The sequence below is a fragment of the Capricornis sumatraensis genome, chromosome 12 (genome assembly GCF_032405125.1).
Source record: "Capricornis sumatraensis isolate serow.1 chromosome 12, serow.2, whole genome shotgun sequence".
NCBI classification, from domain to species: Eukaryota; Metazoa; Chordata; class Mammalia; order Artiodactyla; family Bovidae; genus Capricornis; species Capricornis sumatraensis.
In genome coordinates this window covers 25,826,062-25,853,520 of record NC_091080.1, presented here as the reverse complement: position 1 = coordinate 25,853,520, position 27,459 = coordinate 25,826,062, and the positions used below count along the sequence as shown (strand labels likewise).

Genomic DNA, 27,459 nt, shown 5'->3' with positions numbered 1-27,459 from the left:
AGCTTCGTGTCTACCTGAATGTCCTTGCTGTCTCCCCATAGCCTGCCCTTTGCCAGGACAGTCCCCATTTGTCAGTCAAGGCTGGGCTCAGCTGTCACCTCCTCCATGAGACGTTCCCTGGCTGGACCTCTCTCCCGGTCTCCCCTCTGCTCCCACCCCTCCCTCGGCTTGTTTCTAACACAGCACTGCCCACAGATGTATTGCCGTGTCTGTTTTCCAGCCTGTCCCTCCATCAGACTGTGCTCTCTTTAGGGGCAGACCTAAATGATGATAGATGTATCATCAGGATATATCACAGCTCCTAGCTCATGGAAGATGGCTGATAAAGCGTGATGAATAAATGAATAAAACAAAATCCATACACTCCAGCTTTAGGCAAATCGACAGACACTCTTTGATCACTTCTACATACCTTCTACATGGCAAACACCCTCTTCCAACAACACAAGAGAAGACTCTACACATGGACATCACCAGATGGTCAACACTGAAATCAGATTGATTATATTCTTTGCAGCCAAAGATGGAGAAAGCTCTATACAGTCAGCAAAAACAAGAAAAGGAGCTGACTGTGGCTCAGATCATGAACTCCTTATTGTCAAATTCAGATTTATATTTAAGAAAGTAGGGAAAAACAACTAGACCATTCAGGAATGACCTAAATCAAATCAAAGCCCTTACACTTTTACAGTGGACATGACAAATAGATTCAAGGGATTAAATCTGATAGACACAGTGCTGAAAGAACTATGGAGGAAGGTTCATGACATTGTAAAGTAGGCAATGATCAAGACCATCCCCAAGAAAAAGAAATGCAAAAAGGCAAAATGGCAGTCTGAGGAGGCCTTACAAATAGCTGTGAAAAGAAAAGGAGCTAAAGGCAAGGAGAAAAGAAAAGAGATACCCATTTGAACACAGAGTTCCAAAGAATAGCAAAGAGAGATAAGAAAGCCTTCCTCAGTGATCAATGCAAAGAAACAGAGGAAAGCAATAGAATGGGAAAGACTAGAGATCACTTCAAGAAAATCAGAGATACCAAGGGAATATTTCATGCCAAGATAGGCTCAATAAAGGACAGAAATGGCATGGATCTAACAGAAGCAGAAGATATTAAGAAGAGGTGACAAGAATACACAGAAGAACTATACAAAAAAATCTTCATGACCCAGATAATCATGATGGTGTGATCACTCACCTAGAGCCAGACATCCTGGAATGCGAAGTCAAGTGGGCCTTAGGAAGCATCACTACAAACAAAGCTAGTGGAGATGATGGAATTCCAGTGGAGCTATTTCAAATCCTGAAAGATGATGCTATGAAAGTGCTGCACTCAATATGCCAGCAAATTTGGAAGACTCAACAGGGGCCACAGGACTGGAAAAGGTCAGTTTTCATTCCAATCCCAAAGAAGGGCAATGCCAAAGAATGTTGAAACTACTTCACAATCACACTAGTCTCACATGCTAGCAAAGTAATGCTCAAAATTCTCCATGTACTTCAACAGTATGTGAACCGTGAACTTCCAGATGTTCAAGCTGAATTTAGAAAAGGCAGAGGAGCCAGAGATCAAATTGCCAACATCCGCTGGGATCATTGAAAAAGCAAGAGAGTTCCAGAAAAACATCTACTTCTGCTTTATTGATTATGCCAAAACCTTTCATTGTGTAAATCACAAGAAACTGTGGAAAATTCTTCAAGAGATGGGAATACCAGACCACCTGACCTGCCTTCTGAGAAATCTGTATGCAAGTCAAGAAGCAACAATTAGAACCCAACATGGAACAACAGACTGGTTCCAAGTTGGGAAAGGAATACGTCAAGACTGTACATTGTCACCCTGTTTATTTAACTTATATGCAGAGTACATCATGAGAAATGCTGGGCTGGAAGAAGCACAAGCTGGAATCAAGATTGCCAGGAGAAATATCAATAACCTCAGATATGCCGATGACACAACCCTTATGGCAGAAAGCAAAGAAAAATTAAAGAGCCTCTTGATGAAAGTGAAAGAGGAGAGTGAAAAATTTGGCTTAAAACTCAACATTCAGAAAACTAAGATCATGGCACCTTGTCCCATCACTTCATGGCAAATAGATGGGGAAACAATGGAAACAGTGACAATTTATTTTCTTGGGCTCCAAAATCACTGCAGATGGTGACTGCAGCCATGAAATTAAAAGACCCTTGCTCCTTGGAAGAAAAGCTATGACCAACCTAGACAGCATATTACAAAGCAGAGACATTACTTTGTGAACAAAGGTCCATCTAGTCAAAGCTATGGTTTTTCCAGTGATCATGTATGGAATGGAGAAGGCAATGGTATCCCACTCCAGTGCTCTTTCCTGGAAAATCCCATGGACAGAGGAGCCTGGTAGGCTGCAGTCCATGGAGTCGCTGAGGGTTGGACACGACTGAGCAACATCACTTTTCACTTTCATGCGATGGAGAAGGAAATGGCAACCCACTCCAGTGTTCTTGCCTGGAGAATCCCAAGGACAGGGGAGCCTGGTGGGCTGCCATCTATGGGGTCACACAGAGTTGGACACGACTGAAGTGACTTAGCAGCAGCAGCAGCAGCAGTATGCATGGAAAGAGAACTGGACCATAAAGAAAACTGAGTGCCGAAGAAATGATGCTTTTGAACTGTGGTGCTGGAGAAGACTCTTGAGAGTCCCTTGGACTGCAAGGAGATCAAACCTGTCAATCCTAAAGGAAATCAATCCTAAATATTCATTGGAAGGACTGATGCTGATGCTGAAACTCCGTTTTAAAATACCCTGATGCTGGGAAAGATTGAAGGTGGGAGGAGAAGGGGATGACAGAGAATGAGATGGTTGGATGGCATCACCAAGTTGAGGGACATGAGTTTGAGTAAACTCTGGGAGTTGGTGATGGACAGGGAGGCCTGGCCGGCTGCAGTCCATGGGGTCACAGAGAGTCAGACACAACTGAGCAACTGAACTTAACCGAACATACCTATCAGTGACCCAAGCAAGTCAGAGTTGTATAAAGCACAGTCCCCACTTTCAAACTACTTAGAAGAGTACATTACTGTTGCTCACACTCTGGTGAGCAAGCTTTCTGGTGCAAGGCTGCTTTAACCCAGAACTCCTGGTTCTGCCTTCTTTTGCTTGCTTCAATCCAAACAATTGGGGACAGCAGGCGTGCTCAGTCATGTCCGACTCTTTGGGACCCTATGGATTGTCACCCACCAGGATCCTCTGTCCGTGGGATTTTCCAGGCAAGAATACTAGAGTGGGTTGCCATGCCCTCTTCCAGGGGATCTTCCCAACCCAGGGATCGAACCCGTGTCTCTTGCATCTGCTTCATTGCGGGTGGATTCTTTACCCACTGTGCCACCTGGGACAGCATGTGCTGAATTCACAGCTAGAGCTAGCGTGGCACTTGCATGAGGCTCACCGAGGTCACTGCTCTGTTTTAAAATAGCGCATCCTCCCAGAGCAACCCCACTCCCTCTCCTGAAACACGAATGGTGGCAGCCAAAGTGACCCCTCAGTCTAGTGTATGAATATTTGGCTGAGAATTACCCTAATAATCCTGAAGATTTTCCCACCCTCCTTCTAGCTCAAGGACCATAATCCAAGAGGCAAACGTTCCTCAACAGTTCCTGCCCTGGCTCACCCCCGTTCGCTCTGTGAACTCACCACCTGCATCATGGGGCCATGGGAAAAAAAAACTATACTCCTGTCATTCTGCCACTTCACTGAACCTTAAACTCTTTGTTTTTTAAAACCCATTTTCTGGTTGATTCTTTTATCCCAATTTCCATTTAAAGCCTCTCCCCTTCCCGCTACCCGTCTCTTCCAGAGTCAGCATAAACTGGCAGAATCTCCACCAAAGCTCAGCCTCTCTGACACTTGCTGTCTAGACCAATGCCTGGAACATACAGAATACCAGCAAATGTCATCAATGGCCTGACAAGTGCACCTGACCTTCCCTATGTTCAGGATTACATGAGACCCTAAGTATGAAAACACTTTTAAAATGCTAAAGTGATGGTTCGAGGCGATAGTTCTTCACTGAAGAGGTGGCAAAGCAATGAGTAATGTAACATGTTATTCAATATCTGTTGAGCCCCTGCTGGGTGAAAAGCCCTACACACACTATTTATTTCCATCATGATTTCCAGTCCCTCATAGTAGAAAGCATGGCACACTCAGTCTACCCTGTGTATCCGGATCATGTACCCAGGGTACAGAACCAATCCAAAGTGAACCCCCATGCCACCCCTCCCAAGCCCCAACTTACTTCCAAAGCTCTTGGTAATGTTGTCACACCTTTATTTCTCATTATTCTGCTAAGGCTTCACCCGCCCATGAAAAGACTAGCTCCTCACCGAGCTCAAGCTGTCCCCTGGCTTCCATGGGTTCTCTCTCCCCACCTCTCCGCCACCCAGCTCTCATCTCTCATTTCTGGCCCATTTTAAGGGTCACCCCCTGCACAAGGCTTTTCCTACAACTCAAGCCATTTGATCCTGCAGGGAAGGCAGCCTGCATCACTCCACACTCTCTTATATCATAGAAACATATAGCTTCACATATGGCTTGTGCTGGCGAACTCCCTGATGGTTGAAACAGCAACATCTCTGTCTACGTCCCATTCAACTCATCACACCATGTCCAGCATATCCTAGCTGTGCTGGTTGATAAGGACCCTGGGGGGAAATGGCCCTGAGCCTACAGGCAGAAGTGGGTACAGGCAGAGTCAGCCCTTCTCGTGGGATGGTTGCCACCCCACCCCCGCTGTGATCATGGCACTGGGAGAGGTCACCCACAAAGACAACGTTCTACCTCATTACCAATTCAGTCCCCGTGGAAACCCTTGCCAGGCCCTTAATTTCTTGTGTTAAAACAACAAACGAGGTGACCCCAGCACAATCTCTAATAGGTAGCATGGGTCACCAATTATTCATTTTGTGCTGGAGCTTTTCGCATGACGGGCTGAGATGAAAATTTGTCCTCTTCCTGGCAAGAGCCATAAATTAGTTTTATGCTACTGTTAAACCCAGAGGCAAAAGGGGGGAAGGGAATGGAGTGGGGGGAGGGTCAGTGAATAAGGCCTGGCTGCTTCCAGGGACAAAGCTACTTCTTGGACTCTCTGGACAAGGACAGAGGGGACAACAAGAGGACAAGCAGGTTGGGCCACAAAAGAGAAAGATCCCGAGACTCTGAGACAAGACAGTGAACTCTTTGAGGATCTGAACTGAATCTTAGTTTTCTTTTCATGCCAGTCTCTGGCAGGTCTGCTGAATGAATGACTCAATCAATGATTGAATACACGCAACGGTGTCTCTCTTAGCCAGATCTGAACGACACCAATTATGCCACCTCCGTATGAGTTCTCCATGAGTTCTCTGAGACCACTGGAGCCAATAAAAATGATGGTGTCAATCAGCATATTTTGACATGTATTGTTCCATAAGCTCTCAAATGGGAAAAAAAAAAAAAAGTGTTCAAGACCATACACAATCTGTGTGTGCTCTGTTGCTAAGTCATGTCCAGCTCTTTGAGATCCAGTGAACTTTAGCCCACCAGGCATACATACAATGTTTAGATATTCATGTTAAAAAGGCATTGAAAAAAAGCACCCACCAAAACATGAATAGTGCTACTGACAGGACGGTGCTCTTCTGAGTTTTCTATTTTCTTCTTTATACTGTGCAGAATTTTCTGAAATTTCTTTGATCAGGATACATTTCCTTTTAATCAGAAAAAAAAAATCCATAAAAAAAAAGATCCATGATCAACCCATAGTTATCTGGGCTAGAAAAAGAGGACAGTGGTGAGCGGTGTAGGTCATCTAGAAGATGGGAAAAATCACCCAGGTTTAACTCTGGAATATGTTACATACATTTTTTCCCCAGAAGATTTATCTTCCTAATTAGGCTTTGCTCTTTACTTAATATTAGGATTACTTCTAAGTCCCTGAGCTCCCCTGCCAACTAATGAGCTGAACTGGATGGTGAGAAAGAGTCAGCTTGGAATAAAATGAAATATGAGCTGCAGATAATCCACAGGCAGATAACTGAGCTTCAGTTGCACACAGAGGGGGCAGGAACCCCTGGGTGGGCTCAGTTCCCCTGCTTGGAAGCTGGATTCCCAAGGATTGAAACACAGCTTCACTACTGCTAACTCCAAAGTCTTGAAAGACCCTTATCTTTTCTGCTGCTCTAGTTTCCTGGGATGCAAATTGCTAGTGATAACAGTTCTCACGTCCTGGAACTCAGAGGAGGATTCAGTGAGGTGACGCGTGTAAGGCGCTTTGCACAGGTCCTCGGCAGATGTCTGCCAGACAATTAAGTGGAGGCACGCCCCTGCCTGATTTGCATCCATATAATACTTTCTTCCGAATGGATTTCACTGTTTAAAACACATTCTAACATAACATCTCCTTCACATCCTCCAGTTGAGGGGCAGATGCCAACTTTCTCATTTTACAGTCATGGAAATGAAGGCCTGGGAAAAAACCAAAAAGAGTTGCTTCTGGTTTTGGAAGGAGTGGAACAATTGGGAGTACATCGCATTTCTGCAGGAGTCTTGATGGCTATCCACTCCGCATCACACATGGTGGGCAGAGGGGGTGGGGGTGGGGTTTCCACTCTACACCTCGGTTCCTTTCTAAGCCCTCACAAAGACATTTAAGTTTCACTTGGAGATCTGTCTGCAAAGATTTGTGATGATTAGCCAGGAAATTACTGTTAACTGCTTGGCCAAGTTCAAGTGACGTGGATATGCCAAGTTCCGGTAATGGGGAGAAACTGAAGAGACTTTCGCTCACTCTGACTCTTCATCACGAGGCTGGCACGTTGGCAGTGCTAGGATCGAGGACTTGTCATTCCTATGTTTTATGAAAGAAGGCCTTCCTGCCATCATCAACTTATCTCCCTTCTGAAATATTCTTGGATGTTAGATTCATGGAAGAATTTTTTGGCCGTGGTGGTATAGGGGAAGGGCTGGGGAGGAGGATAAAGTCCTTCCAAACCTGGCTTCCTGCAAGGAATTTATATAGAGATCAGACCCTTAGAGTCTACATGGATTCTAGCTCCTTCCTCATCCCACCCAAGCCACCTTCCTTACCCTCTTTGCTTTTCTTCCCCCCAGTTCTCTCAGCGTGTGCATGCTCAGTAGCTCAGTGGTGTCTGACTCTTTGCGACCCCATTGAATGTAGCCTGCCAGGCTTGTCTGTCCATGGGATTCTCCAGGCAAGAATACTGGAGTGGGTTGCCATGCCTTCCTCCAGGGAATCTTCCCCACCCAGGGATCGAACCCAAGTCTCTTGCATCTCCTGCATTGCAGGGAGATTCTTTACTGCTTGAGCCATCAGGGAAGCACCCCACCCCCACCACTGGGTTTGACATTAACAGAGGAGGACGCAGAAAGGACAGGGCGGTTTGCTCTCAGCTTCTCTCTTCCCTGGTGGCTCAGATGGTAAAGCGTCTGCCTACAATGCGGGAAACCTGGGTTTGATCCTTGGGTCGGGAAGATCTTCTGGAGAAGGAAATGGCAACCCACTCCAGTACCCTTGCCTGGAAAATCCCATGGATGGAGGAGTGTGGTAGACTACAGTCCATGGGGTCGCAAAGAGTCAGACACGACTGAGTAACTTCACTTTCACTTTCTCTCTACAAGACACCACACAGAGAACACCCTGATCATTCTACAAATCCCTGCCTGACACCTATGAGCACGTGGTCCCATTGCTCAGAAGTCAGCTCTGAGAAGATGGAGACTACATTGCCCTGAGTACCTCCCACGGCACATACTAATTGCTTAATATAGATTTGTTGAATGAATGGGTGAAGAAATGAATTCACTATGTGACGGCAGCAAGCTCTGGGAATTGGTGATGGACAGGGAAGCCTGGCGTGTTGCAGCCTATGAGGCTGCAAAGAGTGAGACACGACTTAGCAACTGAACAACAAGAAGTGTGACAGCAGAACAGCATGGAAATCAACGGGCCTGCTGGAGAGGGTGATATTTGTTCGTTTATGTTTTACTACTTAAAACTCGGAGGGGGAAGCTGCTTCTAAATTCCGACCATGAAAACCCAATTAAACTAAATAGTGGGAAATTACAGGCAGCTATAAAAAAGTGAAGAATTTATTAATTAAAGCTAAACTCTCTCCTAAAAAATGAATTTAAATACTGTGAAAATAAAGAAGATAAACCAACTTCCCACTCTGTGCTTAAAAATTCCCTCAGTGCTCTGCCTTCCCTCTTCCCCCTCTGCCCCTCCTGGGAAGCAAGTCCATGTTACCAGGCTCTGCCTGGATACTGGGGACCCTGCATGACTGACAGATCAAGTCGTTATCCTGCAGAAGAGGGGAGCCTATTATGAAGGTGCCCTCGAAGTTTGTTAAAGAACCAGAGAGTTAAGAGAAATGTCTGAGACCATTGAGAACCACCTATTTGAGTCCAAGACATGCCCAGTAGGATCTAAGCTGACAGGAAGAGTGTGTCTAGCCCCTTGCTCCTCAAACTGTGGTCCATGACCTGGCAGCTTTGAAATCCAGGAATCTCAGTCCTACACACGCCTGCTGAGTCAGAGTCTGCTTTCTCCCAAGATGTCCAGGTCATTCGCATGCATGCTGCGGTGTCTGAGCCAGACAGGTCCAGCCCCCTCTCAGTGGAGTAGTGAAAGGGGAGTTTTTCTGCTGATGGAACTGCCAGGGATGCAATGGGAGGTTCACACAAGTGCAGGGCATGTGCTTGCCCTTCTAGAACATCCCCTGAGAGCGAGGGGAATGATGCGGCGATAGAAAGCCAGCCCAGCCCCCTTCCTGGGGTGACCCTGGAGGAGACCCACGCTGCAGGTGCTGTGCAGGGTTCAACCAGTGTAGCCTACAGAGGGCCCAGCTGGAGTCTGGGGCCCCGTGATCAACTTCCCCTTAGAAGATGGAGTGTTTGGGACTCTGGGAGAAAGTGAGGGAAATGGGACCAAAACGGGACCAATGTTGAAATGCAGCCACGGTGAATTCTAGAAAGAAATACAATTATGGGGACACTTTCAACTGCCTTGAAGTATATCGGACTAATTATCTTAGTGGACACTAATAATCATGTTCCTTAGAGATGCATGGTGACCGTAATAACTCAGAGATGAATATTGGATGAAGAAGTTATTAGGGACTGGCCGGACTGCTCACCCTCCAAGCCCAGCAGGCAGCAATTCTCCTTCCTGCCTTCCCATGTCAGCCCCGTTAAGCCTGAAATTTTTATTAAATATGTACCCAGCGACTGGGAGAGCTTTAGAGTCAATAAAACACCTGCCCCTACCTTGCTCAAGGGGATTGAGTCTGAGCCGTCAGCAGGGGTGAGGGGGGCCTCGCCCCAGAGAGAGGAGACACTCACGGAGCTCTCGGCCCACAGCCGGGGGCGGGTCTCCTCTAGTTCTCGGCCCTGCCCCGGTGTTAGTCTCAGTCCTTAGCCCCTCATCTAGACTCAAGAAAGTGCCTTCTGCTCCCAGGACCAAAGGGCTGGCCCTGCCCATTCCAGGCACGGCTGTGCATTCCTTTAATCCTTTCCTCTAATTTCCAGTCTCCCCGGAGGTGTCAGTCATGACCCCATCTTCCAAGCCCAAGGGACTCTCACTCCCCGTGGATGCCCAGCGCCTGGCCCTGCTGTAACTCCCATCCTTGTCCTCCAGTCGCCCTAGTTACTAGCATCACAGGCACCCAGATCCACAGAGGAGCAAATGAACACGCGGGAATATTAAAAAAAAGTTTTCTGCCTTAAGGACCGTACAATATGCCCATTTAATTGTGACCTGGAGACAAGAGCCATTCACACCCATTCCCCCAGGCTCCTTCTTTATTCTTTTTTAATACGGATTAAAAATCCATATTAAAAATCTTAACGGTAAGATTCTTTTTTTAAAAAATGTATTAATTTATTTATTTCTGGCTGAACTGGGTCTTCACTGCTGCACATGGGCTTTCTCTAGTGGCAGCGAGCGGGGGCTTCTCTTGCTGCAGAGCCTGGGTTCCAGGGCGCAGGCTCAGTAGTTGTGGCACACGGGCTTAGTGGCTCTGCAGCGTGTGGGATCTTCCCGGACCCGGGATGGAACCCATGTCCCCTGCGTTGGCAGGCAGACTCTTAACCACTGGACTACCAGGGAAGTCCTTCTTTCTTCTTTTCTATTTGTTGCTTGGTTTGTGTTTTTTCATGTATAGCAGGCAGTGAAGTACACAAATCTCTAGTACATAACCAGACAGATTTTGACAGATATATGCGTCCAGCTGACCACTAAAGCATTTCCAGCCCCACCCCCTCCCAGAGATTCCCTCACGTCTCTTCCTAGTCAATGCGCCCCCACGCAATCTTCTCACCATAGGTCAACTGTACGTGTTTTGGAACTTCATACACATGGGATCATTCAGGATGTACTCTTCTGTGTCTAGCTTCTGTTAACCAAGACGCTTCTGAAATGGACCCATATGTGTAGCAGCCTTTCATTGTCTTGTGACAGCTAGATAGCATCCCAGCTTATACAGAAGTGTATCCATTGAAGGCACCCTTAGTGGTTTTTAGATTTCTAGCTACTATGAATTAATCCTTCTATAAATATCTGTATGTATGTTTGCTGATCTTACTTTGCTCACTTCTGTCAGGGGCTCAATGTAACCAAAAGGAGCCTGAGATTTTACGCAACTGGTTGGCTCACAAAGTAGCCTACCTGTTTCACTGAGGCTGGCAGAAGACACAACACTCCTGGGTCAGAGATGACAGGCAATTTCTCACCCACAGCTACAGCAGCAGCCAGAATATTTGCATTTTTGCACCAGTTCCTTGAGACTCAATCCCCAAAGAGTAATTAACACAGAGAAGGCCAAATGACACCCACCCACAGTAGGGTGCATTACAAATGCTCGGGGAATTCTAATTTTTTTAAAAGTAATAATTTTTTTTGGCTGTGCCAGGACTTTGTTGTGGTACGTGGGATCTCTGATTGTTTGCCGCATGCAGGATCTTCAGTTGCGGCTCACGAACTTTCAGTTGTAGCATGTGGGATCTAGTTCCCTGACCAGGGATCAAACCCAGGCCCTCTGCATTGGGAGCACAGAGTCTTACTGGACCACCAGGAAGTAATTTTTTATAATGGACAGTAAGTATGCTTGCCCTTAGTTCTAGAGGACGATACAATATCTGAGTCCCAAAGAACGTGAAAGCCGCTCAGTAGTGTCTGACTCTTTGTGACTCCATATACTATACAGCCCATGGAATTCTCCAGGCCAGGATACTGGAGTGGGTAGCCTTTCCCTTCTCCAGGGGATCTTCCCAACCCAGGGATCGAACCCAGGTCTCCCACATTGCAGGTGGATTCTTTACCAACTGAGCTATCAGGAAAGCCCCATTTGAGTCCCAGGGCTGTAAGCAAATCTGTCTTTTGCTCCAGAGGAAAACAATATCTCTCTGTCTCAAGGCTGTTCAGTATACAAACATCCTTGAAAACAGTCTGAAACAAAGGACACTGAATGCCTGGCTTGCCAGGCATACAGAAACGCAAGAGTTCAACAGAGAACTGTTTCCCAACAGATGAATGCTGAGGGGTCGAGGTGCTGAGTCAAAGCAGCTGGCTTGTATTTAGCTGTAGCAGATACTGCCCCAAAAGTGGCCCAACGTGACTGTACCAATTTATACTCCCATTAGCAGTGTCTGAGGTTTTACCCACTCCACTTCCTTGCCCACACATGGTACTATTGATCTGTTTCATTTAAGCCATCCCAGTGTGGCCATGCCTTTGTTTATTCAGGAACTCTTCCACATACCAGATGCTTAGAGGTCACTTAAAATGATGGTTCAGATCAACATGAATATTATTGCCTTTACCAAATTTTCATTTGTCAACTATATATTAATAGCCGTATACCAGGTAAGCTGTGGGTAGTGCAGGCATGAGGCTCCAGGAAGCAGACACACAAGGCAATCTTCTCTCAGGAAATATATTTTAAAGATGTAGAAAGGGACTTCCTTGGCAGTCCAGTAGTTAAGACTCCACGCTTCCAATGTAGGGGTTGTGGGTTTGATCCCTGGTCAAGGGACTAAGATCCCACATGCCTCGTGGTGCAGCCAAAAAAAAAAAAAGACACAGAAAGGGAGGAAGAGGCTCTCTCAAGCAGGGAGAGCCTGTCTTAGGGGAGGGCACTGCCTTACGTAATGCCACTTAGGCCCGGCCACCATGGGTGAGAGGCCCTGGGAGAAATGCTCAATCAATGGAGGAGAAAGGGATGAGCTTCTAAGAAGCTGGGGGGACCAATGTGCTCATAGAATTGCCTGAGCTTTCCAGCAGCTTTGCACTGCCCCAAATGCTAGCAGATGGTGATGTTCAGTCGCTCAGTCATGTCCGACTCTTTGTAAACCCATGGACTGCAGCATGCCAGGCTTCCCTGTCCTTCACCATCTCCCAGAGTCTACTGAAACTCATGTCCATTGAGTCGGTGATGCCATCCAACCATCTCATCCTCTGTCACCCCGCCTTCTCCTCCTCAATCTTTCCCAGCATCATGGTCTTTTCCAATGAGTCAGCTCTTCATATCAGGTGGCCAAAGTATTGGAGCTTCAGCTTCAGCATCAGGCCTTCTAATGAATATTCAGGGTGGATTTCCTTTAGGATGGACTGGTTTGATCTCCTTACTGTCCAAGTAGATGATGATAATGAAGATAATAACAATCAGTTATTGAGTACCTCCTATGTTTCAGGCACTCAACTAGGCTCTTTACATGTATTAAGTTACTCTGTACATTGCAGCCAGCATCCATTGGCTAGTGACGAGATGAAAATATTGAGTAAGAAGCTTTCTACAAGCGCAAACACTGGACTGGAGTGAGAGCTGTCAGGGAGGTTTGAGGGGGCTCTGGAAAGGTTTTGGTGTTTTTAGGATTCCATCCAATTCAGTTATGAGTCTAGAAATTATGTAGAGTGAATTTCCTTAGCTTACATCTTCAGCAGCTAGCTATTCAATAACCATGATAATAATAGTGATGATGGCAATAATGATAATAATATCTTCTTACTCTGGCTTAGGCACTATACAATGTGTTGGGTTGGCCAGAAAATTCACTTGGATTTTTCTGTAACAGCTTATGGATAATCCCGAACGAACTTTTTGGCCAACCCAGTATTTTGTATTTCATTCAGTCCTTACTCCAACCTTATGAGATATTACAATTCCCATCTTACAAAGGAAGAAACAAGAATGGAGAGGTTAATTAATGAGCCCACGGTTTCAGAGCTTTTAATAGCAAAGCCAGGATTCATACCCCGGCGGGTCTGCCTTCAAAAATGCTTTCTCTTTCCCTGCAGCTCTGTCTTTCCATCCACCCTTGGTCAAACGACACACTTCCTATTTTAGGGGCAGGCTTATCGGAAGGCCCAATTTGCTAAAAATGATTATTGGGAATTAAGTGTGCTGTTGGAAGATGGATTTTCTTTTCTTTTTTTTTTTTGGTATGTGAAATGACCTGGTTCTCTGCTCTAGATTTATGCAGCGCTGGTGTTAGCCCAGGGATACTGAGCTGACAATCATTCTGGGAAAGACTAGGCTACATCCACGTCTGGCTGTAGACATTTCCTGACAGTGAGGCCATTCCCTGTCCCAGTCATCCTAAAGCAAGCCTCAGGGAGGAAACCAGAATTTTGAGCAGAGGTCCTAAGCAGACAGAGAGGAAACCCTTGCTTCTATCATCTTGGACCTGGAAGATTTGGAGGAATGCAGACGTGTAGGCATGACTTCCTCAGTGCTGGGAGATTTGGAGACGGACTGGGAGCCAGGACGAGACGGGCCTGAAAGCCATCGTTTTTGCCGTTTAGTCGCTCAGTTGTGTCTGACTCTTTTGTGATCCCACGGACTGAACACACCACTCCCCTAGGCTCCTCTGTCCATGTGATTTCCCAGGCAAGAATACTGGAGTGGGTTGCCATTTCTTTCTCCAGGTGATCTTCCCGATTCAGAGGGAAAAGTTTAAGACCCAAAGGAATGTAACCATTCATTCAAACACAAAAAACAAACAAAAACAGTTACTGAGCTCTTTAAGGTACCTGATAATGTTCTAGAGATACAATAGTGAACACAGCCAAATTCCTAGTCCCAAGAAACTTACATTGCAGTAGGGAAGACTGACAGTATACGAAAAAATGTATTACCTACATACACTATACTATATAGTTGTATAGAACTGAAAAATACTAGGAAGTGAGCTAAAGCAGAGTAAGGGGATTGAGAGGGTTTCTTTAACAGTTAAGTGAAGGACAGTCTCAGAGTAGAGGCAGTTGTGGGACAGAGATGTGAATGAAGTGTGACAGTGAGCCACGGGGGTATGTGGGATTGTTTCAAGTAAGGGGAATAGACAGTGCAAAAACCCTGGGGCAAGTGTGTGGATAGCGTGTTCAAAAAAACAGTAAGAGGTCAATGTGCTTAGGCTGAGTAGCAAATAGGATGCAGAGAAAAAAAAAAATGATGCAAAGAATGTGGGGATTTGTTCTTTGAAGTATAGTTGACTTACAATGTGTTAATTTCAGGTTTACAGCAAAGTGATTCAGTTATGCATATAAGAATATATATATATTCTTTTTCACATTCTTTTCCATTGTAGGTTATTGAGAGGATTGAATATAGTTCCTGCGCTATATAGCAGGTCCTGGCTGTTTATTTTATATACAGTCGTGTATATCTGTTAATCCCAGATTCCCAGTTTATATCTCCTCCTCTCTTTCCTCTTTGGTAACCATAAGTTTGTCTTCTACGTCTGTGAGTCTATTTCTGTTTTATAAATAAGTTCATTCTATCACTTTTTCAGATTGCATATATATGTGATATCATTGTCTGACTTCCCTTGCTATGGTAATATCTGGCTCCATCTATATTGTTGCAGATGGCATTATTTCATTTTTTATGACTGAGTAATATTGCCTTATATATTTAATGTGTGTGTATATATATATATATATATATACACACACCACATTTTTTTAATCCACTCATCTGTCTATAGACATTTAAGTTGCTTCTACGTCATGGGTATTGTAAACAGTGATGCTATGAACACTGAGCTACAGGTGTGTTTGTGAATTAGAGTTTTCATCTTTTCTGGATATATGCCCTGGAGCAAGATTGCTGAATCCTATGGTAGCTCTATTTTTAGTTTTTAAAGGAATCTCCATACTGTTTCCGTAGTGGCTGCACCAATTTAAATTCTAGGAATGTAGGAGGCTCCCTTTTGTCCACACCCTCTCCAGCATTTATTATTTGTAGACTTTTTTGATGACGGCCATTCTGACCAATGTGATTTCACGGTTTGATTTGCATTTCTCTAAGAATTTGTGAGGCTGAACATTTTTGCATGTGCTTACTGGCCACCTGTAGGCCTTCTAGAGTATGTTGGTTCTTGATGGCACACACAGGAGTTTGTGTTTCATCCTGACAGGGATGGAAGACCATTAAAAGATTTTGTGATAAAAGTTACAGTCCGCATGAGGCCAAGAATGGATGCAGGAAGACTTGTGTATTCATTTCTTAGGGCTGCCATGCAAATTACCATAAATTTGGTGGCTCAAAATACTAGAACTTTATTTTCAATGGTTCCAGAGGCCAAAATGCTAAAATCGTGTTGTCAACAGGCCCATGCCCCCTCTGCAGGCTGTAGGAGAGAATCCTCCCTTGCCTCTTCTGGCTCTGATGCTCCAGCTGTTCCCTGGCTTGCGGCAGCCCCACTCCAGCCTCCACCACCATCCTCACACAGCTTTCTCCTCTGTGTCTATGTCTTCTTCCCTTCTGTCTCTTCCAAGAACACTTATCACTGGATTTAGGGCCTCTCTGGATAATGCAGGGTGATCTCCTCTTGAAATCCTTCATTTATTTAGATCTGCAAAGACCCTTTTCTCACAGAAAGTCACATTTACAGTTCCAGGGGTTAGGATATAGACCTATCTTTTGGGGGTCACCTTTCAACTCAATACAACTAGTTAGGAGGCTGCCACGTTAGCCCAGAAAGGCAGTGAGGCTGACTTGCCTTAGATTGGCGGCAGCCAGATGGTGAGTGGCTGGACTGTATTAGGGTGAGAGCTCAGTGGGGAAGAGTCACTCACTCAGCATCTCCAGGAATATTTCTTGGGTACCAACCATGTTCCAAGCTCTGCCAGCACTGAGGATACAGCAGGGAAGCAAAGATGCAATGTTCAGGGACCTGAGTTCACATCACAGTCCCGCAGCAAAGCTGGATGCTCAGTGTATCCTGTGTCACAGAGGAACACAGGGCAGACAGACAGAGGAACACAGGGCAGACAGACAGAGGAACGCAGGGCAGATTTGCTGGATGCTCAGTGTATCCTGTGTCACAGAGGAACACAGGGCAGACAGACAGAGGAACACAGGGCAGACAGACAGAGGAACGCAGGGCAGACAGACCTGTCCTGGTCAGCACAGAACACTGGAAAGAGGAACACAACTTAGCCAGGCCACAGCGTGCACTGTAGGTGGGCGATGGGGAGGGTAGCGAGCCCAGCTGGAGAGAGCTGAACTTATGGAATGTCTGGTCAAGACGTCTTTAAAGAACCACACAAACAAGGGTGGCATGAGGTCTTGGGGCAGCCTGGCCATCAGCATGTCTCAGACCACCAGGACTAACTGCCACCCACGCACAGCCTGCCAAAGTTGAGTGCTGCGCAAGTTTGCTGAGCAGGGTGCTGCTCAAGTTTGCTTTGACATGTGTAACTGTTTTTAGCAGCCTACCCCCTCCCTTAAGGTGACAGCCCTGATCCTACCTATAGCGACACCAGGCACACGAGCAAAACCGTTGCCCACAACCTGAGGTTGTTCAGATTGGCTGAGATTGTGCTCCTAGCATGCTAAGCCCTGCCCTTGAGTCACCCCGGAGTCCTGAAGTCATCCCATACAGATGCTTACAGTCTTTAGGTAATTAAATCTTAACCTACCAACGGCTCCCTAGAGGCCCTGGGATTCACTTGCTGGCTGCAGATATAAAAATCTGATGACTCCAAAAGTTGCTTTTAAGGAAAGGTCTTTCATCTATATGACTCACAAAACTCATTAGTATGCTCAAAACCCCACGGAGGAAAAGCGGAGTCGGAGAAGAAATAGCGATCCCTCCGCCACTGGTGCGGGATTCCTCCGCTGCGCGGTTTGATCGCAGACCCGCCCATAACGCTCGCGGGGCTGGAGGCCAAAGAGCCGGCCAACGCCCACACGCTGCCTGTCTGGCTACCTCGAAGCCAGAGATCAAGGGAAGCGACTCTTCGAATATGTCGTACCCGCCTGCTTTAATAATTAGCCCTTTGAGATGATCCGGAGACCGCAGTCACCGGCCAGCAGCCTGTCTCACTTTCTTCTTACTGAGGTTTCGTCTTGCATTGCGATGAGTCCCAAGACAGAGGCAAGTGGACACCCCCAGCCCACCTATCCAAGCTCCAGCCAGTCCCCTTACTGGGCACACCTCAGGTCTGCCATTGCCCGCCTTCTGGTACTGGATCCTAGAAATAGCTCAGGCTCCTGGAAGCTGAGTCAAGAGTCCTTGGGTAGGGAATTCTAGGACCCCTGTTATCTGGAGTGTGGCCTAGAAGGGCCAGTTCAGGGTGAGAGGGCCAGTAGGCCCTCATCTTAAAGGGGAGGGAGCAACTGGGGGCGGGCTGTAATCTTGGGGTGAAGTTGCTTCTTGGTGATTGTTGACAGAAAATGAATGAGGCGGTATGGGGGCATCCAGCCTTCTGTTAGGTCACTGGTCCTAGTGGGGAAAGTGGGTCCAGATCAGTCTAACAGGTGGGCGACGGTCCAGCAGACCAGCCTTCCCGGATGGTAAGAAATCATCTGCTGTGAATAAAGAGGACGCTGAGACTCGGGGAGTAATCGCTGTAAAAAGTAAAAGCAAAGAGAGTGCCTAACTGGCAGGAGTTGCTTCTTCAGCACCGTTATTGTACTTCCTGGATGGCAGCTGGACACGAACCACTGCCTGGACGTGAATCAGGTCCCAGTGTCCTGTCACTGTCGAGTTCTGGGGGAGGAACCACCAGGAGACCAAACTGATGAGCCCACAGCTATCGACTCATGCTCACCCATGTGCACACACATACACACCCACGTATTTCTACAGGAAAGAAGGGTAGAGGACAGAGCCTCTGACCGAAGGCCAGTGGCCTTTGCATGGATACGCTCCAGGACACGGCTCCAGATACGAACCACTCATTCATCCATTCACTCAAGCAGCAAATACTCACGGAGAGTCTGCAGATGCCAGACACTGCACAGTGTTGGCTTTGCCCATCACCAGACCAAACAGGGAGCAAAGTCAACACAATCCCTACCCTCTTTGACTTCCAAGCTACCTAAAGAGAGAAAGCCACCCACCCTATGATTTTTCCAAATGAGTTGAAATAAATGCAGTAGTGAACTGTATAGACAGATCTTAACTGCTGCTTGACTTCGCAGGTCAAGGAGGGAGGGAGCATCTCTGTCTTACTAGGGCAGATGGTCTCAAAGACACAAGACCAGTTGGGACCATGGTGGATCCAGGAACTCAAGAAAGGCCCAGGGTGCTTGAGGACTGAGTTATATTTTTGCTCTCACAGTGCTGTCCGCATATTTCTTCCCAGCCTCTCACACAGCCAGGGTCTGGATTTATAAGACGATCAGCTTGGTCAGGAGATTTTTGAGACCATAGGTATAGTACCTGTGTAGGCACCTGTATGGATACCTTTCACCCCTTTGCACCCACAGACCTTGGTTTTTAAAATCGATCCACCCAAATTTTTATCTTCCTCTTTTCACAGTAATAACTCGTTTCTCTCTTCTCTAATTAGTTATGGCATATACAGGGCTTCCTGGTGGTACTAGTAGTAAAGAACCCATCTGCTGATATAAGAGATGCAAGTTCAGTCCCTGGGTTGGGAAGATCCCCTGGAGAAGAGCATGGCAACCCACTCCAGGATTCTTGCCTGGAGAATCCCATGGACAGAAGGCTGCAGTCTGTGGAGTTGCAAAGAGTCAGACATGAGTGAAGCGATATAGCACGCACTCACACATGGCATATATAGCTGAGGACTCCAAGTTTCTGTGTATTTGCTAACCAATGTCTCCTTGCTCAATTTAGATAATTTTGACTGCCAGCAAGAAAAGTTTGTATGTATGTAGTGATCTAACAAGAAAAAGATTCTGATATTCTTAGAGATGGCATCAGACCATGCTAAGTCCTTGACTCAGTGGCTAGATTCAGAAATAGTTATGGAACAAACTCCTGGGTTCATCCTTAAAGTACAGAATTATTCTGAAATGTTTTACCCAATCTTAGTACATCTATTATGCTGATTAACAAACTACTAATTTCACCAATGGAAACCTCTGTGGAAATGTTAATTAGCAGCATCTGGTGTGGATCAGAAATATGGATACTAAGTGAGGCAATTGTAGTCATTATCTCTGAAGTGTGGCCTTTCAGATAAAATGTTAGGTGATCACCTCGAAGTGTGAATTCCTGATTAGGGAATTGACAGCCCCTGGAGTGTAGGTTAAAAATGTACACATTTCTATCACAATCTCTCAACTGAAGCATTTTAAAGAAAATTGCAGACATTATCATGCTGCCCACATGAAGATCTCATTCATTCAGTGTTCTAAGTATAACAGTCTGGGGAAAAAAGCAGCATAAGACACATTTTTGAAGGAAGACAGTCTAGTGGAAATAAAAGCCCCATCGTTGTTTTCGTTCTCAGCGTAACTTATTTCTTGACTGTTTGGTGGAAGCTTTTCCAGAGTCCTCCTGGGTTTTGTGTGCACATGTACACTCATGTTAGGTTTTGAGAGGAGGGGAGGTGAGAAAATGGAATGGGAAATACTAAACCTTCAGCCTTGACCATCCTTCCCAGAAACAGAGGGAGTTTTTAAACACTACAGAGTGGGACCTGGAGCAGATACAATGACTCTTCCATCTTTGCAGACCTGATGCCCGGCTAGGTTCTGGCCATGACTGACTGTTTTCCAACGTTCTGGTTGTTGTTGTTGTTCAGTCCTTCAAGGTCATGTCCGACTCTCTGTGACCCGATAGACTGCAGCCCACCAGGCTTCTCTGTCCTCCACTATCTTCCGGAGTTTGCTCAAATTCATGTTCATTGACTTGGTGATACTGCCTAGCCATCGCATCCTCTGCCACCCCCTCCTCCTTTTGCCTACACTCTTTCCCAGCATCGGGGTCTTTTCCAGCGTTCTGATACCTGCCCTGAAATATATGTCCTCCCCGTCTTCTCTCCTGTGTGTGAAATACATCGATAGCATCGCTGAAAGTACTGAAAGCTTTACTTCATTAACTCTCATAAATAAGGACAGGAGCAAACTCAAAACCCATGACTGTCATTTGAAATTGGGTGCAAAACCCACCTTCAGCTGCAATGCCTCCATTAGCATGGCACTGTTCCTGGCATCAGGCAGAAGGACAGAGCAGTCCTCCAAATGAGCTCACAGATCAGAGGGAGCAGAGGCTGGAGAAAGGGTCACGGGGTATTTCCAGGGCCAGGTTTCCTCTTTGGACACCAGGATTTGGAGGGATAGCCATGACCAACCATGGGAGTGTAGCTGATGAAATTAAGGAAGATGTCTTTAAATTCAATTACACCCTCAGTGGAAATGGTCTCACTAATGCTTGCAGAGAGAATTATACCCAGTCCATAAAGCCTAACATTTCTAAACCCAATTTTGCGAGTTATTCTAAAGGTTAATTCAAGATCTCTCTTCCAAATGGCAAGTTAAGGACAGCCAATGGAAGGAAGGCCTCCTCGGACTGACTGGGGTTTATCAGCCTGGAAGAGTTCATTAGTTTTAATTAGTGTAATCACTAATGTTGCATTAACAGTTTAGTGAAGGAAAGTAATTACTCACACATCCACTGTATGAGATGGGAAGATTAGAATTCATTTTCCAAAACGATTAGCATTTTGCCAATTAAAAGAATCCCTTCTCCCAGCCAGCGGCCCTGTGACCTCACTCACCCCGATGATCGTGTATATAAATGAAACATATTTTGCATCAGGAGAAGGAGCAGGAAGAAATGAAGGATTAAGGCTGTGTTTATTCTCAGCACCTTCCCAGGGCACAGCAAGCAAGTGCAGGGGTCTCTGTGAGTTTACGAAGTATTTGCATAGTCATTCACTCTGGAATACACCGCTGGCGGCTTTGTTACCCTGCAGCAATTAAATAATGGGAAGGCCAGGGGAAGATGAGGCCAGAAGGAAGGGGAGAGTCTAGGACGATCATGGCTCGAGTCCAGGGGTTGGACAAGTGCCAGGAATCCACTGTGGCCCCATCTTGAGTGTGAGCTCTACTGCTGGGCTTGGGGCATCACACTGCCCGAGGGGGCTCCCTAAAGCCCTTGGGCCCTCCTACTGATTGCCCCTAGGGCTGGGTGCCACCTCCGTGCCCACTCTTTGGCAACATGGTCCAACTGCTCTCCGGCCCTGCTCCTCGCCATCTCTGCCAGATCCCCTAGCAACAGCCACTTGGAACTTCTCATTTCTTAGACATCCCATGTTCTTTCAGATCCAGCTCCTTGGAACCTGTTACTCACAAACCTTTTGCCCGTTTTGTTAGAGCATCGCCCTTCCTGCTTCACCGAGAGTAGACAGCCTTCGCACTGACCAGAACAGCTACTACCCCCACTTTGCACACTCAGAGTCCCTCCCAGCATCCTGCATCCTTGCACTGTGTTGTTACACTAATCACAGTGAGCCGCTGAGACGGGAGCAGGGATCGTACCCTGTTCAGTATTCTCAGCCCATGCCCAGGCGGTGCACATGTCAGCTGGTTGTGTATACATTTTCATCAGACAGCTTAATGATTGTGGACAGGTATCAGCCCTCCCTACCTCCCCCTCATCAGCCTTATCAAAGCCCAGCCAAGGAAGCCCAGTGTGGTGGGATCAAGGAACATCACAAAGGGGACTGAGGCATCTGCATGCAGGTGGACAGTCCCTCTTCACAAGCACATTTCCAAGGGGAGCTGACCCTGGCTGATTGCATCTCCTGGGCTTCCTTCTGATTGCATCCAGCCAACAGGAGGCACCAAAGAGGCTGGATGGAGGGAGGAAAGGGAGGCCGTGGTGTTTCTTCCTAACTCCCTCCTTACTTTGATTTTATATCAATACTGCGTGTGTGCTTGCTAAGCCGCTCCAGCCGTGTCCAACTCTTTGTAACCCTATGGACGGTAGCACACCAGGCCCCTCTGTCCATGGGATTCTCCAGGCAAGAAGACTGGAGTGGGTGGCCATGCCCTCCTCCAGGGGATCTTCCCAACCCAGGGATCGAATCTGCGTCTCTTAACGTGTCCCTGCGTCAGCAGGTGGGTTCTTTACCACTAGTGCCACCTAGGAAGCCTGGTAGTGAGCCCCTGGTAAGTTGTTCTTTAACAATGAGTCTAAAGCAGGACAGAAGTGTGCCTGGTAGAGCCAAGTCCCAGGAGTCACAGCTGAGACTCCCGTCCTGGGGACCACAGTCCAGCTGCACACAGTCAGCTCTGCATGCCATGCTTGTTTTACAACCCAGAAGGGCACCCCAGATAGTACCAATCCCAGGCAGCCCTGGAAGGACAAATTGGTATTTACCGAAATTTTGTTCTAAAAATAACACTGATGATAAAATGGAGTGGGGGGGGGGGAATCCATTGACCTCCAGTCCCTGCACAAAAATATCAACAATATCAAAAAAGAACAAAAAAATTGATTTCTTTGTTACTTAGGACCATCATAATGCGTCCTATTCGAAGGGGGAAATTGCCTGTTTGAGTATCTTATTAAAGAATCAGAAAGGCATAATAAATATTGCATTTTCTTGGACTGAGTTTTCGGAATCTCAGCCACCCAAGACATCCACCATGTCCCTCATTTTTTTTTAGTTTTTTTTTTTTTGGTAATATACTAATACATTTGGAAAGTCTCTTGCAGGAGGAATCTTTTGAAGGAGGTTCTGTTTTCAATTGGGTAAATTTACATTCTCTCCTAAAATGACAGGCAGATGTACAGATGTTTCAGCATCTAAATTTGGCAAAATATGCAAAACAATGAATTCGGTCTCATTAACCTATTTGTCAAAACAGATAATAACAAGTGTTGACAAGGACATGGAGAAACGGAACCCTCTTACTTGGCTGATGGGAATGTAAAATGTTCTGCCATTTCAGAAAACAGTCTGGCGGTTCTCTCTCTCTCTCTCTTTTTTTTTTTTTTTTTCACAAAATAAAGCTTTTGTCTACCTGTATCGGTTGGAGAGGGAAAGGGCAACCCACTCCAGTATTGTTGCCTGAAAATCCCAAGGACACAGGAGCCTGGTGGGCTAAAGTCCATGGGGTCTGAAAGAGTCAGGCACGACTGAGTTGGTGAATTTGCTTTCCACACTCTGAACCTGCGGGTTGGTGGCGGGTTGGGGGGGCAGCGGCGGGGGGGTGGTCCTCAGCCAGAGAGACTGATCTCGCGGCCACGAACCCACTAAGGCTCTCCTCCGTCTCTTACAGTATGTGTCCAGCCGGCATGCCGTCACTCAGAGCGCCCCGGAGCCCAGCAGCTACCCGCCTCCGCATGCCCCCCCCCACCACTGCCACCACCACTGCCCCCGCCAGCCCCGACACCGCCTCTGCCACCACGCCCGGCCCCACCACCTGCACCACCAGGAGGCGGGGCCGCCCGCCGCGCGGGTGATGCCCTGCCTGTGCCCCTTGTTCTCCTGCCAGTGGGAGGGCCACCTGGAGGTGGTGGTGCCCCACCTCCGGCAGATGCACAGGGTGGACATCCTCCACGGGGCCGACATTGTCTTCCTGGCCACGGACATGCACCTCCCGGCGCCGGCCGACTGGCTCATCATCCACTCCTGCTTTGGCCACCACTTCCTGCTGGTGCTCAGGAAACAGGAGAGGCACGTAGGGCACCCCCAGTTCTTCGCCACCATGATGCTGATCGGGACCCCCACCCAGGCCGACAGCTTCACCTATCGCCTGGAGCTCAACAGAAACCACCGATGTCTCAGGTGGGAGGCCACGCCCCGGTCTATCCTGGAGTGCGTGGACTCGGTCATCACCAACGGGGACTGCCTCATCATCGGCACCTCGCTGGCCCAGCACTTCTCCGACAACGGCAGCCTGGCCATCGGGATCGCCATCTCCGCGGCCACGGAGATCTGCTCCTCAGAGGCTGAGACGTGAGACAGAGGCCACCGGACACTCGCGTGCGGCCACCCCTCCGCTGAGAAGCTCTGCCTGGGCCCTCAGATCTCCGCGTGCCAGGCCTCGGGCTCCTTTCTATTCTTCTCCCTCCTGCCCTCTTCCTTTTTGGTTTTTTGTCTCAGGTACTTTGTGGTATCTGGTATCTGTGTGCCATGGGCATTATATTATGTAAACGTCCTGTGATGCAAGACCTTGGTGTGACGTTTGTCCTGATTTGTTGGTGTAGTTTTTTAGAACGCTTCTTAATCGGATTCCATCAGAATGGTGATTGCTCGCCACCCGCAGTTCCCTTCCCTCCTGCTTCTCAAACGAGCAACAGTCACCGAGGTCACGAGGCAGACTCTCGGGGTTGAAAGGAGTCTGAGTGTCCACATCGTCTCCCCCTCCACCTTTTAGTCTGTTTCAGACTGAGCTAACTCTGAAAGGCGTGGAGATAGCAGATTATGGAAGGGGACCTGGCCAGCTCAGGGGTGTGTATTGCAGACCAGCTAGACACAACTCTGCCCGAACCTCGGGGGCCACGCTGCTTAGACACAAGATGGCGTCTCCTCCAGGGTACGGGGCTGGAGGTACCATCATGCCATGTGTCCTCTGGGTTGATCCTGGGGTTCAGGGGAGCAGGCAAGAGGTTGAACCCTCTTTTGGCAGGCTGCTGTGAGCTTGCCCTCAGCCCAGGCCATTTTTTTCCTGCTCTGAAATCAAAGGCCTCAAGGGTTTGGTGCTTCCTAGAAAACCTCTTTGCCCTTCGTTGAGCAAGTCATAGAAAAGAATGGGCAAGACACAGGGGAAGAGAACCAGCCAAAAAGAGCAAAAGATAAAATTAATCTCCTACCTCTGGGAGGGCATTCTCCCCGGAGGGAGCTTTATTATCAAGTTATCAAATCCATCAGTGTTTTCCCTCGGGGTGGAGTGCTTTTGTATCCAGCAAGGATTCCTCTGTGCTCTCGACAGTTCATAACCAGCATCATGACTCAGCAGCCCAGCAGACACAAGGAACTCGGAGGGTGCACCTGGTCCTCTGGCCTGGAGGCCTGGCCCCATCACTTAGACACCTGAGAGGGTCCTCTTTCCTTTCCTTTCTTCTAAAATGCCCCGGTGGTCCAGTGGTTAAGACTCTGCGCTTCCAATGCCGGAAGCGTGGGTTCGATTCCTGCTCAGGAAACCAAGATTCCCACAAACCACGTGATGCAGCTGAAAAAATAAATACATGAAACATCCTGAGGGCCCCATTCAGCACGCAGATGCTATCACCAGCCAGTCTGCACCCACTACTCTGCTGCAGGGTGAAAGAAGAGGCCACAAAAACCCACATTGCCTGCAGGTGCAGCGGCTTTCTCTTAATCCGGCTGTCAGAACAATATGCCAACGTCTCATTGTGGAAGTCTCTCGGGTTTTTGAAGAAAGTAAGCGCATTTAGTCAATGTCGTCTCTTCTAATGGAAGCTGAACACCTGTAAGTCTTCCCAGGAGGTCCTCTCTACCTCCTTATCATTTTTGTTCTCTCCTTGGCCACTCCCCATCCGCACCAGAAGCATGGAACCCCCGAGCTCCACATGATGCTCACTAGTGGACCTTTTGCCAACCAGACATTGCTCTCAGCCCCATACCCTCACCTTGGCCATCTCAGCTGGGTCCTGGCAGGCCTCCCACTGAGGACTTAGTTTCCGGCAGCCTGCCCTGGCTGGGCATCAGCCATCTTTTCTCAGCCAAAAATAACTGATCCTGAAACACAACAGCAACCTTCCCCCAACAATCCTGTGGTCACCTGCGCTGTCAACCTCCAGCTCCAGCCCCAAAAGGGCAGTGCCAGTCCATAGAGGAGTGCATAACACAGCCCCTGTTACTTACAGAGTAACCGCTGGGGCCCGGGAGCTGAGTTTTATTCTCTAAGAGCCCTAAGGAGGCTAATAAACATCGTGTTACTGATGGAGGCAGACGCCAGCTCTGTAGCCCCAAGGAAAGAGTTGTGGGTTCCTTTCTCTTAGCACCGTCACAGCATCCTACAAGGCGCCAGCATCTCCCGCCAAGAACAGAACAAGCCGAGACTGGTTGGCTCCTGTGGGGAGAGACTGGCTCCTTCCCTTACCCCCAGGCCCGTCCCCAGAACCTAAGACCCTCCCCGCTTGGCTGTAAGTCTGTTGCCTCCGGAAGCTGCATTCCTTCTCTGGTTCCTGGCCCTCCACCACTTTGAAACATTTGTGTAGCATCACAGGTGCCCAAGATAAACAAACCAAACCTCAGCAAGTGTCTAATTACTGTCCACAGGGCCTTAGGGCTCCTGCAGACATCATCTCTGCCTTTCTGTAGTGCCAAGTTACGTGAGCCAAACTGAGAATAGCGTTAGGTTATTATTAGTGCATACAAGACTGTATTATGAATAAGTGAGCCCAGACAGGAACTGATATTTTTGGTTCCCAGAAACGGTTTAGGCTAAAGGGTAGAGATGTGTTATTGTTATCCATCTACGATGGTCCCAAGAAGGCCTTTGTCTCGATAGCCATGCATTAAGAATGCAAGAAAAAGGAGCAAACTAAAATCAATGAGCAGGGACAGAATATGGTACCAACACGTGTACTGTGTTGAGCTTTAGCATCACAAAGTTGCTCCCTCATTTGATTCTTGGGTAAATTCTCATCAGCATCTTTAATATGCTAAAAAATATATATATATAGAAGTTCAAAGACATGAAATGACCTTCCCAAGGTCACAACCATGACTTGAACCTGGTCCACTAACTAGAGACTTGGTGTTCTTACGATAGGAAGATGAACCCCAGAGAGTCAGCATGTTCCCACCGCATCTGTGGACTGTGGGCCCCAGGGTCCACTGGCTCTTAGTTCCAGGACCTGGGGGAGCAGGGAGACAGAGTGTGAAGAGGCTTTGATTTTAGAGGCATCTCAGCTCAAAGAACTGGTCGACCTGGAAGTGTGGGGAGGGACATGGCAGCGAGGGGGAACCAAAGAGTGGGGTCCTCAGTGGCCTCAGGCCCCACTCCACATCCCATCACCCACTGCAGGCTCCTCGTTTTTAGATTCCCAGGAGTCAGCTCAACGTAGAGCCCTGGGGTCTGACTGCCACTTGGTCACCTAGGTGCAAACTTATTACCCACTGTCTAAACAGTACAGTCAGCCCTCTATATCTTCAGGAGTCTGTGTCAGGATAAGCACCCCACCCCCCACCAACGTGCAGATATCAAAATCAATGGATGCTCAAGTACCTCATATAAAATGGCTCAGT

At 47.5% G+C, this 27,459-nt stretch overlaps 1 protein-coding gene across 1 annotated transcript in view; it reads left to right on the top strand.

The window, feature by feature from the left end:
• Window positions 1–24,202, top strand: part of SIAH3 (siah E3 ubiquitin protein ligase family member 3) — a 70,193-nt gene extending 45,991 nt beyond the window's left edge. The window contains exon 2 of the mRNA XM_068984756.1: window positions 23,519–24,202. Within this exon, the coding sequence (XP_068840857.1) occupies window positions 23,519–24,202 (684 nt within the window). The remainder of the gene's footprint in view (window positions 1–23,518) is intronic.
• The last annotated feature ends 3,257 nt before the right edge of the window (window positions 24,203–27,459 follow it).